Raw genomic sequence first — 14,041 nt, forward strand, 5'->3', positions numbered from 1 at the left:
GACCCCTGTTCGCGAACAGGTGTTCGTCAACACTTATGACATGGTGGTTACCAGATCATATGACTCCATAATAATAGTACACAGACTTGCTTAGTTGCTTGCGATGATGTGAACCCCTTGACACTGAATCAAGCAGGGTTCACATCATTGCAAGCACGATTGGTTCACATTACCGCACGCGAATTTCAATCAGCGGTGAGATGTCGTGTTACCACGACCTAATATACCATAAAATATCGTAATAATTTATCTTATTGAGCAATATACTACGCTACAATGGTATCGCGACAATTGGCCCCCATGAATGATTCCCTTTCAGTTTTGGCTGGGCCTGGATCGATAGATCAGAAGAACTATTGACCCAGCCAAAACTGTGAGGGACCTAGGGGTTCTCCTGTCAAATGACTGCTGCTAGTCTTCTCACAGTCAAATACAACAGATGGCTAAAACAGCAAGGACGATGACGTCATGGGTCCTTAGCGTATTCAGAGATAGGTCACGCTTCCTCATGCTCACCCTTTACAAGACCTGAGACCATGGTGAGAAGCAAACTCGAATACTCCTGCCCGGTGTGGAATCCTGACAAAAGCAGCGATATGGAAGCTATTGAAAGCATCCAACGACAGTACACTCGTCGAATCAGTGGCTGCCAGAATCTTGATTACTGGGAAAGCCTGCAAAACCTGACTCTTCTTTCATTACATAGACACAGAGAACGATACATCATAACCCATATGGACACGTTCATAAAAAGGTGGCACTAGAGATTGATTTTTCACTGCCAAAATTGTGTGAAGCATTTTAAAATACTTGTATCTCAAGGAGTATGCTATGAAAGTTAACCAAATTTTAATATGTGGTCCAAAAAGATTCAAATATCACATAATTAAGTCATTCATCTCTTTATATCTGTTAATTGTGCAGATATGAGCCAGAAATCACAAAATATTCATTTCTTGCACCTCTAATGATGAATTTACATTCTGTGAGTGTGTCCTGCTTCTCAATGTGATTATTGAACCTTTTTGAGATAGTTGAGTGTTAAAAGTGCAAAGTATCACCGGTTAAATGTGGAGTTACGATGCAATTATCACACACAGGGTTAATTCTGACTAAGTGTTTTATAATGATGAATGTGATATGAATATCAACGGAATGATTGTAACAATGAACTCTATCAATCACAATTATATCATGCTCACTAATATTTAGAGAATTTAGATGGTTTAAAGTGCCATAATGAGTCAAAAATCACATAAATGAGCATGTATTGAAATTATGCTGTATCAGGGGAATGTATCACTTTTTGGCTCTATATCAGGTTGGTATTCATAGTAAATCTGTAGTAATTTGTTGTGACACTTGTTTATGGTCATGGAGAAGTTCGTTATTAGAGTAATAGTGGAATCAATAATCACAAAACACTGATTTTAAACTGAGTTAACTAGGCAAGTACTTTTACTACTCAAGCCATGATAATTTTGTCGCCATAATGTGACAAATGAATCATATCAGTAACATATAATACTTAATCGGATTTTTGAAATGTGATTATCGATTCATTACCTTTACTTTCAAAATGTCATTACAACTTGAACATTACGTATGATTCAATTATCACACTTTAAAGGAAATTACATATTTGGTAGCCAGAGTTGTGTGATTTTTGAATCATTTAAGCACCGAGATCAAAAATTATCGCTCAAAGACCTTCAATATGGTATAAGCTTAGACATGGATTCAAAAATCACATAATAAGAATCATAGAATGGATATAAATTGTCATATCATGCACTTAATTTAAGGCTTACTATAGTGTGACTTAACAGGGACAAAAGGATTTCGCGGCATGTACGAAATCGCGAAATTTCCCATTCTCCGCGACAAATTTTATGTATAGTTTAATGTATAGCCTGTTAAATTTCGCGGTACCGCGATTTTTGGCCAAAATAATCGCGAAATCCTTTTGTCCCTGTGACTTAATAGCGCACCTTTAACGAAAATGTGATTTTTGAATCATATTAACTGGTTTTAATACTATTTAATACTATTTTGTACCCTAAAAAATGATAGAAAGCCAATAAAAACGTAAGATGATTCAATATTCACTGCTCAAAATAGGCTCATTTCCAACGTTTAAGTTGTGATTTTTGAATCATTTTGGCACCAATAACAATTTCAGATAAGACATTCCATTCCTTACATGCATTATAATCACCATATCAATTTTGGCGTCTTTGTGAATAGTACTTTTCAGATTATCTAGTGTTGATTCATCTTGCATTTCTAATTGTGTGATATTTGAATCATTGGCACACAAATAACGATAACTCCTGTGATATAAGCACTAGAGACTCCGTGATTTCAGGATCATGAAATTTAATCGAATTTCTAAAGGTATAGATAGATATATCAACCAACAAAGAACAATGACTATTTTTAAAACGCATTTTTAAAAATCAATCTCTAGTGCCACCTTTTTTTTAACGTGTCCATATATGGAAGATGATGAATGGACTAGCTCCGAACGACATGCAGTTCTCCCGTGATGTTAAAATTACAGGAGAAGGTGATACTGTGGCATATGCAACATGACCTTAATATCGCTAACGACATCAACAAACGACAATTCGGCTTTAAGAAGGGATGTTCGACTGAACACTGATGACTGAAGCATCCCTTCATAAAGTAACTCACACCATTGAGCGCAGGATAGCTAAGAAAGGATACGTCTTAGGAATCTTTCTAGATATAGAGGGAGCCTTTGATAATGTCTCTTTCAAGGCTATTTCTTACGCTATCATTATCAAGACCACGAAAGTGGATCTGGCCATAGCACAATGGATCATCAACATGGTAACTAATTCATCACACTATATCATAAGGATAAGTCGAGAAGAGTTCGGATCCGGAGAGGGTGCCCATAAGGAGGCATCCTTCCCCCTTTCCTTTGGAACCTGGTACTGGTAGTCGATGATCTCCTGGCCTACACTGCTAGAGACATACCGGGTTATCTGCAAGCTTTTACAAATGATCTGTTGTCTCTAGCAGAGGGGAATGATTTAGATATCATCTGGGACAGAAAATGCAAAACTATCAACACGATAGAATTTCTACTTCGAAGAAATTTAGACGAGTAACATCCGCGTCAATCACATATTACGTAATCAATTTATTTTTGACAAATTCTCACAGTCTCTAGAAAAGAATGGTACAAAAATTTTGAAAATCCGAGCAAGTTTATTATTATCGTGCACCGCGGCCCTACTAATTTGACAAAACCGTCGAGTCCAAGTCCAACGAGTCCAACTAGGTGCGCGTACATAAAACCAACGCGCAGTTTAATAAAGACTTTCGCTTTCATTTTTAAACGCTTCCACTTTGACAAAGCATAAATCACCACCAAATAAGTCAAATTTCAATTTTAAAATACCAAAAGAAACTAAAGAATTTTGTCAACACAAAAGGGGCTCCCTGGATGGCCGGGGTAGTAAAAACGCGCTCGTTAGGTCATTGCATTTGCACTCTTCAATTATTCCAAGCATGCAATTGCAACACGTACCACGTCGCGTGATACGATTCGGGCAATCAGAGAACAAGAATCCGCAAAGTTAAAGCTGCGCACTTTTATAAGGCCCAAAATAAGATTTCTCGCGATAGTTCAGAATCGACGTTGTTTTAAAATTTCCTCCTGGGGAGGAAACGTTATTTTTACAAGGCGAATATTTTGTTGAAAACCAGACGTTTCTATTTCTTTTATTTTCAAAGTAAGGCCCCTACGGTAATCACACTATATAATGACAACACTATATAATGACAAGCACTTTATAATGACAGCTGATCTTTGTCATTATATAGTCTGCAAAACGTACTATATAATGACAACACTATATAGTGACAAGTTTATCTTATATCGACTTTTCCTTACTTTTCGGCCCCTACCAGTAAGGTTTCCTGGGCCATAAAACCAACACGCAGTTTAAAGACTTTCGCTTTCATTTTTAAAAGCTTCCACTTATTGACAAAGTATAAATCACCATAAAATAAGACAAATTTCAATTTTAAAATACCAAAGGCAAAAGAAACTTCAGAATTTTTTCAACACAAAAGGGGCTCACTAAATAGGGTAGTAAAAACGCGATCTTCACCCTCAAAATCGACTTTTAAAATTTCATACTTTTCCCCGTCAAAATAAGCTTTATTCTATATATCATTATATAGTCTGCAAAACGAGTAGCAGTTCCTCAGCACCTATCCGGAATGTTTCTAATAAAGATTCTATTTCTAATAAAAATCGTCGAGATGCGCTAATGAGTACTGGGTCTCGCCGAGCTGCGAAGAATTGACATCGTCAATATTAATTATAATGGACAATTTTAATAACATTTGATCATTGATGTATTGCGCGCGCGTATAACATATATGATATACAGGCCAATTATAAATTTTCTATCCTGTACATCGTATGTGGTATGATCGTGCGCTTATTCAATAACTTTGCGGAAGAAAATACTGCGCCACATTTCTTTCAATAATTCAAATTCAATACGGTACGTTCAGCTCATAACTCGCACTTCATTTGTATTGTGTTGGGACTATATTCCAAATTGTTAAGCGCATGACCGTTTAACAATTTGCACTTTGTTCATGTGCGCCATTTTTGCTTTTTTGGCGAACAATACGTTTGATGTTATTAGTTTGAACTACAAATATAGCCCACAAACTAACGCCACCTTTAAATTTTCTGAGCAATATCTCTAGACTTACAGTTAGTATCCTATAAAGTTGCTTCTCCCGTTTAATTTTAAGATACTTTGTGGTTTGTTGCTAAGATGGTAAGTTCGTACGGTACGTACCTTTAAATTAGCTGTACGGTACGTACTTAATAAAGTAGGCTGAAAGGTTGAATCCAGTTGATAGCAATGGAAACAAAAACTAGACGGTACGTGCGACAGAGAAGGGGTAAAACCCTACACTGATGCGGAATCAGAACCTATGAAGCTTATTAATCCGTCAATATACTGGAAATATTTTGGAGGAGAACTTTTTCTGCTTAAACAGTTGGCCCAAATAGTATTCAGTGTTTTCGTCAATTTGTGAGACCAATTTTAGAGATTACGAGTATATTATGGACAAGCGTAGATTAAGGTTGCGACCTGAGCTAGCTGAAAAGCTGGTGTTCGTATACTGCAACAAAAGGATGAAGCTTTGAGTTTATCGATAATTACAAGTAATAGTAGTGTAGTACCGGTTAAGAGCGATCCAGTACACAAATTTTCCTTTTAAATCTTTTATTGTTTTAACCACTTTGTTAATTTTCGACTTCTATCTCAAAAATTATGATGATAATACTAATCAGAAATTGCAAGTAATTCACTGAAGTTGATTCTAAAAATTTGAAAAAAATTGTACCTTACAGTGCCTGTACGGTACGTACCTTTAAAAGTTAAGTAGCTGTACCGTACGTACTTAAAGCCCTGTACCGTACGTACTTGCCATCTAAGGTATGTTGCTGCTCTATTCTTCAAATTATCACTGATATCTAAACAAAATTAACATTTTTATCATGATCATAATCGCTATAATTATAAGTTATAACTTATTTTAATCCTTATAAAATTTTAAGCTTAGATTTTAAGCTTTTAGATTAAAAAGATTAGATCTAATATTCACCAATTAGCGAATATTAGATCTTATTAATCTAAAAGGTGTTAAGAACAGGTTTTCCTGCGACGGACTTCGAAAAATGGCAGATGTAAGTCTATACCAAACTATTCTCTAAAACTTTTTCTATCATTTCGCTCTCTTATATCAATTCCTACCAATGTTGGTTTATCTTCACAATGGTCATGAAATCAAAAGTGTCTTATACCGCAATAACCACTACGCTAACTATAATATGGTATCATGATTTTTTTTTTATTGAAATCTTTCAATTATTATCATCAGAATTTATTACAATATCAATGTTGTATAGAATTTCTAAAAATGGACTAGAGAAACCAAAAAATGCCTTGACAAGTGTACAGCGATGATAACAATCAGGGGACACCAATACACCCAAATAACCAAACAAAAGGCCTCGAGAGACCTGATGAAAAGTCGAGCAATTACATTGGGCCCCAAGTGCAGAAGGAGAAAAATGGGCAAATTGAAATAATATGAGCTGTGAACTTAGGAGGCATTTCTAGGTTTTTAAGAATAATTGCCACAACCCAAAAATTCTCAATTACAATTGGCTGATTTGTAATATTTCCAATGGAATGAAGTTTTAACGATAAAATTTAAATAATTGAATATAAAAGACTAAATCAAAATTGTATCCGAATAAAGCAAAAATGCGTGATGAGTACCTCAAAAAAAATTAAAACAAAAATAATAGAGAAATACACTACCCGTAGTCTGGAGAAAAAGAATTGTCAGGATCTGAACTAGGGTCAATATCTACAGATGCAGTACAAACATGTTCCTTCCAGATGTGTTTAATAAGTTCTGTTTTAAACACACCTGGTCTGATAATCTCTCGAAGGGAAAGAGGAAGTCGGTTCCAAGTGAGATGAGCTCGATAAAAGTAAGATTTAGATATAGCTGAGCCAGGTGGAATTGAAGATATTACTGATAAGTGATCAAGATGTGAGCTTCTCAGTCGGCTTGACCCGGAGAAGAAAGTAAGGTACTGAGGCAGAGTGGTGCATGGGTGGTATTGATGCACTAGGGAATGAAAGAACTTGAGATCATGGTAATCAAACCTGTACTTTAGGGGCAGAATATTTAACTGTTTACAATGGGCATTATAGATTCCCTCTACACTATAGCTTACACCGTAATCATTACGAATCCATTTGAGGGCCCTTTTCTGCAATCCTTCAAGCCTATTGATAGTGCTACTGGACGCTGGTCGCCAAATGATAGCCCCATTAATACACATTGCTGACGTCCGGAGAGGTAACTTTTCATAAATTGGAGAAGCATTCCATCGATGTTATAATAAAATTTTAGCTTGTATAGTATTAAGTCGTGGTTAACGGAATCGAATGCTTTGGCAAAATCGAAGTAAACAATATCAGATCTAATGTTCTTGTTAAGAGAGAGGGATAGGCTATCGCAGAATTCAACCATCTGAGTTGCACAAGATTTGTGAGGCAGGAAACCATGTTGACGAGGATCAATTTTATCATAACATCTACTCAAAAGTTCATCTCGAATAATTCTTTCCATGACTTTCATAACTAAGCTAGTCAAAGATATTGGCCTATAATTCTTAATGTCATTCTTGGAGCCTTTCTTGTGTACTGGAACAACAATTGCATATTTCCAATTTGAAGGTAGGAAGCCGGATACATAGCACTTTGTGAAAAGAATCTCCAGTGCTGGGGCTAACGTAAAGGCACATTTTTTAAGAACTTCACCATGGATTTTATCCGGTCCCATAGCTTTTCTAGTATTCAAATTCTTGAGAATATCATACTAATTTGATAAAAATTCGATCAAATTTGAACTAATTGTTAATGTTTCATGATATTAAAATATTCTTAAAATTTTAGATATTAAATATTTGAATAGTTTTTTAGAGTATTTAAATATTAAACTTCACTTTCCTCAGGCTCCAGGTCAGCCCGGTTATCCTCTTCAACAATATCCTCAGGCTCAGGCTCAAGTTCAACCACAAGTTGTTGTGGTAAATATGTATTTTTTGAAAGTTTTTTTTTATTTCTCCTGTTTTAACATGTTTTAAACGCTGAATAAGTTAGATAGTGAAAATTACATAATATTGTTACAATTGCAGTAGCACAAAGGCACTCCATTTGTACATAACTGTAAGATAATTTGAGGTGCCTGATGAACACAGTACAACTATAGGCGGTGTACAATGCACATATAATGTTACTGATCTCCTGAGCTATTTATGGTCTGTAACTGAACTGTAAAAGTTGGATGATTATTAATCACTCTACACTCTACTGTCGCGTGACATTTTTAATACATTCTCTAGATGGCCCTGAAGGACTATTCGAAACCTTAACCCTGGCATCTACATTCTACACTGACCCGAACCCTAACAGTAACCCTAACCCAATCCCTAACTGAAGCAAATGCTAAAACCCTAACACATAACAGTAACGAGAAAATATACACATTATTTTTATTCCTCATTTCCTACCTTAAAAGCGATCAGAAATCACTCGCTTAAAAGATATTACCTGGCCAGAATCCCACAGTAACTCTAATTCTATACGAGTCTATACCTACTTACCTACTTACTGTTATACCTTACTGTTATATAAGTATAACTGTTGCTAATCCCTCAAGAAAGTGCGACCTTCATGTAACCGTGTAATATGAGCTCCTTGTTCGTTGTGATCACGTGATATAATATTAATATTCGTTTGAGCGTGTTTCATATATTTAGTTTCTGCTGCTGCTGGAGCTGCAACATAAACATTAAACTATGATAAACATAAGCTATAAAGCACTGAGGATTGGTATTGTTTTGTACATTCAATATTAGTTTATTCTCGGTATCATTTTGCATTTACAGACGGTCATTCAGATTAATATCATTTACTTTTGTTTGGGAAAGAAAGACACTGGAAGCGGTCCTTTCTTATCTACCCAGTACCCAATTCTGGGTTTGGTCAAATAAGTTATAACATATTTCAATCCTTATACAATTTTAAGCTCAGATTTAAGCCTTTAGATTAAAAAGAATAAATCTAATATTCACCGATTAGCGGATATTAGATCTTTTTAATCTAAAAGGTGTTAAGAACAGGTTTTTCTGCGATGGACTTTGAAAAATGGCGAATGTAATTCTATACTAAACTATTCTCTAAAACGTTTCCTATCATTTCGCTCTCTTATATTAAATCCTACCAATGTTGGTTTATCTTCACGCAATGGTCATGAAATAAAAAGTGTCTTATACCGCTACGCTAACTATAAATATAATATGGTATCAACTTCAAGATACTAATTTATTAAAAATTCGATTGAATTTGAACTAATTGTTTCACAATATTAAAATATTCTTAAAATTTTAAATATTAAATATTTGAATAATTTATTTTAAAATATTGAAATATTAAACTTCACTTTCCTCAGGCTTCAGGTCAGCCCGGTTATCCTCTTCAACAGAATCCCCAGGCTCAGGCTCAAGTTCAACCACAAGTTGTTGTGGTAAATATATATTTTTGGAAAGTTTTTTTATTTCTCCTGTTTTAACATGTTTTAAACGCTGAATAAGTTAGATAGTGAAAATTACATAATATTGTTACAATTGCAGTAGCACAAAGGCACTCCATTTGTACATAACTGTAAGATAATTTGAGGTGCCTGATGAACACAGTACAACTATAGGCGGTGTACAATGTACATATAATGTTACTGATCTCCTGAGCTATTTATGGTCTGTAACTGAACTGTAAAAGTTGGATGATTATTAACCACTCTACACTCAACTGTCACGTGACTTTTTAATACGTTCTCTAGGTGGCCCTGAAGGACTATTCGAAACCTTAACCCTGGCCCCTACAGTCTACACTGACCCGAACCCTAACCCTAACCCAATCCCTATCTGAAGCAAATGCTAAAACCCTAACACATAACAGTACGAGTTTATACCTACTGTTGCTAATCCCTCAAGAAAGTGAGACCTTCATGTAACCGTGTAATATGAGCTTCTTGTTCGTTGTGATCACGTGATATAATATTCGTTTGAGCGTGTTTCATATTTAGTTTCTGCTGCTGCTGGAGCTGGAGCATAAATATTAAACAGTGATAAATACATAAGCTATAAAGCACTGAGGATTGGTATTGTTTTGTACATATCATGAAACGGATCGTTTGCTCGCCATCTTGATTGTTTCAATTTGTTCGAATTATAATGCTCCTGCTTAACTGTAGTTGAGCACTCTCTTTGGGAAACCAAGCAACAATTAATCATAAGCTATAAAGCTGTAAATATGATCACTTTTAAATTGACATGATTGATTATGTAACTTACTAAGATAGTAATAGTATTATTACGTCAATTAGTTAATTACTACCATCATAGTAAGATGTAAGACAGGTAATACGACTGACAATATAATGAGTGTAACTGTAAGCTAAATAATAATTGTTTTAAGGGGACTTAATGATTTACAGTCTCGTTTTAATATGATATTGCACTACAGTAAATACTGCTGACTGCTGAGTGTTAGTTTTTATCTTAATAGTATTATAAAAGTGGTGTTATTATTCTTTAATACACTAATGGTATCATCTTAAAAACACTAATTATACACTAATTTTAAAAAAATTGTATTGTAAATTGTATTGAGTACCGTGTATACTGTATAGTAGCGACTTGACAATAAACTAAATAATATCTTATTTTCTAACTTAACCGTAACATAACCTAGGTACAACAAGGAAACCAAGGAGTTGCCCCAGAAACAAACTCCATCATGGCCTATATATCGCTTCTGTTCTGCTGTCCGATTGGAATTTTTGCTGTGTTAAGAGCTAACGAGGCAAACGCGTGTATTGGAAGAGGAGATTTTCAAGGGGGAAAAATATATGGAGAGGTGCTCACTTACCTATTTGACATTTGAATCTTAATTTAGCTCCTTCTGCTACGATGAATTATTGCTTTCCATGAACACAAACGTATTTTACTGTAGAACGATTGGTGCGCAAACCTTCTCATAAATCACTTCCCAGGCGGCTAAGAAATGTGCTAAAGGAGCGATCATCACAGGAGTAGTTCTAGGAATTGTCTCTGTAATCGGCTCTGTTTTGAATATCTTATTCGGTACAGCTGCTCAAGTTTCATCATCATATTCATCATCATATTCATCATATTCATAGGGTAAGTGCGAAATAGATATTTTTATTTTATTATTATGATATTTTAGAGTATTACTTTGATATGGTTAATTGAATTGGTGAATGCTCCCTCTCGTGTGATTTGTTTCCGTTTTCAGGTGAACACCCAGATTATCAGATATCTTAACGTTAGCCATCCTAACTAAACTCCTTACAACCGTCAAAATCACATCTAGTCTTTGAGCGGACTTTGGATTGCTGATTCTTAGAACATAGATCGTAAAACAGATCTCTGTAGATATAGATTAGATTATATGTGGAGTAACGTTAAAATGTTATGACCGCGTAAAGTAATTTTGGTTGATTATAAAAATGCTGTTAAAGCTATTATGTTAATGTAGAGTGTAGATGTATGGCAACTCAAATAAGCACATCTATGATCTATCTAATATTACACTAACAGCAACATTCACCTTGAATTCATAAACTATCTATGTGCATTTTTTTCTTCTCTGAGTCTGAACTGAAAGATTGATTTTCTTTTGTAGCTATTTAGTAACGCGATAATCTGATAATTTGCCGAAACTTTGTAATTGGTAATGTCGAAACCGTAATTTGATTTAAATCCTGATCGTTGTGATGAAAACAATTTCCCGATATTCTGAGTTTCTTATTTTCACTGAAACGATTCTTTGTAATAATTCAATCTTTGTACTTGTAGCAAAATAATTATTTTTCACATTTATTTGTAATAAAATGAAATGAAGTATTTATATCCCGCTCATGTGATTTACCAACAACACCAAAAAAAAGTAAACCATGTCAGAGCGGCTGACTGTGACTGATGTGAGAAAATGTGTAAATGTGAAAAAAAACTCAAAAGTATAACTCATTATAAGGCAAAGACAAAATTAAAACATCTTTTATTGTTTAACCATACAATATATTATGTAGGTATGACAAAGGTTAGTACAGTTACATAATCAACCAAAAAGAAACAGATCCTAGAAAGGTTGAGATCAAGACATAAAATGGAGTGCGGAAAAAATGAAAGCCCAGGTGTCTGAAGACAAATGGAAAAGAAAATATATTATTATTATGTTGAAAGGGAGAATCAGCAGATTTCTCCAAGTTTAAATTTGTTAATCAGCGCATCTTGTATTAGTCAGGTACGTGTTCTTATTTCTTTTAATTTAGCATTTATATTAGTATTTGGTATTAGGCTAGTTAAATTTAATGATAAGGATTTCCGCGGGTAAAGTTTTATTTTAGCTTATCTCTATTTACACGCGTTTTGTTGTAAATATCGGTTTAAGCGAGCTTATCTATTATCTAGATAAGAGCTGTCCGCTCATGTTTGCACTTAACTGGCAGAGTGGCCTGTGGTTTGTTCTTGCGACTGCAGGGTGACTGACTAGCGGAGTGTTCATTGGCGAGACTGCTAGTCACGTGGGACAAGCAGATGCGTTGTCCCGTCACGCATTATTGCGTGGCAGGTTTGTTTGAGAGTATACCCGATGCACGGGAGAAAAGTCGGGACTTCTTGAGCTGTTTCTAAATTTTGAAAGACCAGTGATAAATCCTATCGTGATTTAGATTCACCCGTCTACATTCACGCCAAACTGTTTGGAGCGGACTAAGAAGTATTTCTCGTTTGTTGTTCACATTGTATTACCCTTTTATTAATTAGCTTCTCCTTTTAATATACTTGTTTCCTTTTTATCTTTTCGATACGCCCTACCGTTCGTGTTACGTGACCAGAGCTTGAATAGTATACACTAAACCCCAGAGAACTCGCTTTTCTATAATTATATTATATAACTTTATTCTGACCACCCTAGCCCATAATTACTGCGTCTGCATGGTTTTCAAATTACAGGTGCGTGCTGTACCATTTGTTCATATCAACGTACTGTGCTAGTTTACTGTGTCTGTACTACTGTTAACTACCGTACACAATAATGCAGCAGTAGTCGGGATATAAGGCTGTCAACTAAATCAACAATTATAACGATTACTTTCAGTTCTCAGGTAATAGTGGTCAATGTGGGGCGAAAATTCATGGAAGCTAGGCAGGTATATTTAGTCAGACAAATACACAGTATATTTAGCGTTTTACGTTTGTAATGACGATACATGGAACTTCTCATGAGGTTTCATGATATCTATATGATATTCATTCATGATCAACCTAGTATTTTGGTACTTATCACTGCAGTAACACGTGACATTCCTCCGTATAAGTATAACCGTGAGAGATTGGGGAGATAAGATTATCTAACCAACAAGGTATTTTATAACCGTATTAGGAGATAAAAGTGCTTGGTATGATGAAACATTGCCATGAGTAGCAGTTCCTCAGCACCTATCCGGAATGTTTCCAATAAAGTCAAAAGTCAAAACGCGGAAACTTATATCGTCTGACAATGTGATCGTGTTTATAAACCAGAGTATTTGTAGGAGAGCTCACATGTTGCTCACCTTATCAGTATCTCTCCTCCTCCTACTCGGAACCCTTGCCACCACCACCGCAGACTCTACCTCGCACGATGCTGGACAAAGACTGGTAGAAAGACGCTACAGAGGACTAAAGTTTGGAGCAACTGCTCAAGACTACGTTCTGTTAAAGCCAAGAATGGAACCCCTAGATGAGTCCTTCTCGGTATGTGGATGGGTGAAGAAGGTACGGCATGGTAGTAGTAAGTGGTGGTTTGCTTACGGAACCTCTAGTTATGTCGAGGAGATCTATTCAGACGATGACGGATATCTCGGGACGTTTGGCACTGTTGGGAAATAAGGTAACTGAACAACTAGGGATATGGAGACACGTTTGCTACACGTGGAGTCCCACTACCAGAGCAGCTAGTGTGTACTTTGATGGCATCCTTCTCGGATCATCATAACCCCCTCTGGTAAGGGGATGACTTGTGACGAAATACCCAATTAGAGTTAGTACAAGCCAAACACAAGGATATCTCGTGTCACAGATCATATGCACCTGTTGCAGCCAGTCGCAGACCTTGGTCGCCATAATTGAGCTCTAAGTGACGTTAAGTGACCGGTGAGCCACACTTCTTGACAATTTTTTTTAGAATAACGACCCAATCATATCCGGAATGTTTCTAATAAAGTCAAAAGTCAAAACCCGGAAACTTATATCGTCTGACAATGTGATCGTGTTTATAAACCAGAGTATTTGTAGGAGAGCTCACATGTTGCTCACCTTATCTCT

At 35.7% G+C, this 14,041-nt stretch overlaps 1 protein-coding gene across 2 annotated transcripts; it reads left to right on the top strand.

Annotated features, from left to right (window-relative positions):
* Positions 1 to 5,614: 5,614 nt before the first annotated feature.
* LOC134815784 (uncharacterized) lies at positions 5,615 to 11,538 on the top strand. 2 transcript variants are annotated; one of them, XM_063824375.1, is made up of 6 exons: positions 5,615 to 5,755; positions 7,604 to 7,645; positions 9,151 to 9,177; positions 10,404 to 10,568; positions 10,705 to 10,852; positions 10,968 to 11,538. In XM_063824375.1, the coding sequence occupies exons 1-5, from the start codon at positions 5,747 to 5,749 to the stop codon at positions 10,849 to 10,851; spliced, it is 390 nt and encodes a 129-aa protein (XP_063680445.1). In that variant the 5' UTR covers positions 5,615 to 5,746; the 3' UTR covers position 10,852; positions 10,968 to 11,538. The 2 variants fall into 2 exon arrangements, with proteins under 2 accessions (XP_063680445.1, XP_063680444.1); XM_063824374.1 differs by lacking the exons at positions 5,615 to 5,755; positions 7,604 to 7,645 and adding an exon at positions 8,759 to 8,807 and having other exon boundaries at positions 9,103 to 9,177.
* Positions 11,539 to 14,041: the final 2,503 nt, after the last annotated feature.

This window comes from Bolinopsis microptera, chromosome 5 (assembly GCF_026151205.1).
Source record: "Bolinopsis microptera isolate Bmic1 chromosome 5, MBARI_Bmic_1.0, whole genome shotgun sequence".
Classification (NCBI taxonomy): Eukaryota; Metazoa; Ctenophora; class Tentaculata; order Lobata; family Bolinopsidae; genus Bolinopsis; species Bolinopsis microptera.

Bases quoted from the DNA above. Each gene is read 5' to 3' on its own strand.
- LOC134815784 (XM_063824374.1), top strand. The intron at 9,178-10,403 runs GTAAATATATAT...AACATAACCTAG, and splicing joins TTCAACCACAAGTTGTTGTG to GTACAACAAGGAAACCAAGG. The intron at 10,569-10,704 runs GTGCTCACTTAC...ATCACTTCCCAG, and splicing joins GGGGAAAAATATATGGAGAG to GCGGCTAAGAAATGTGCTAA.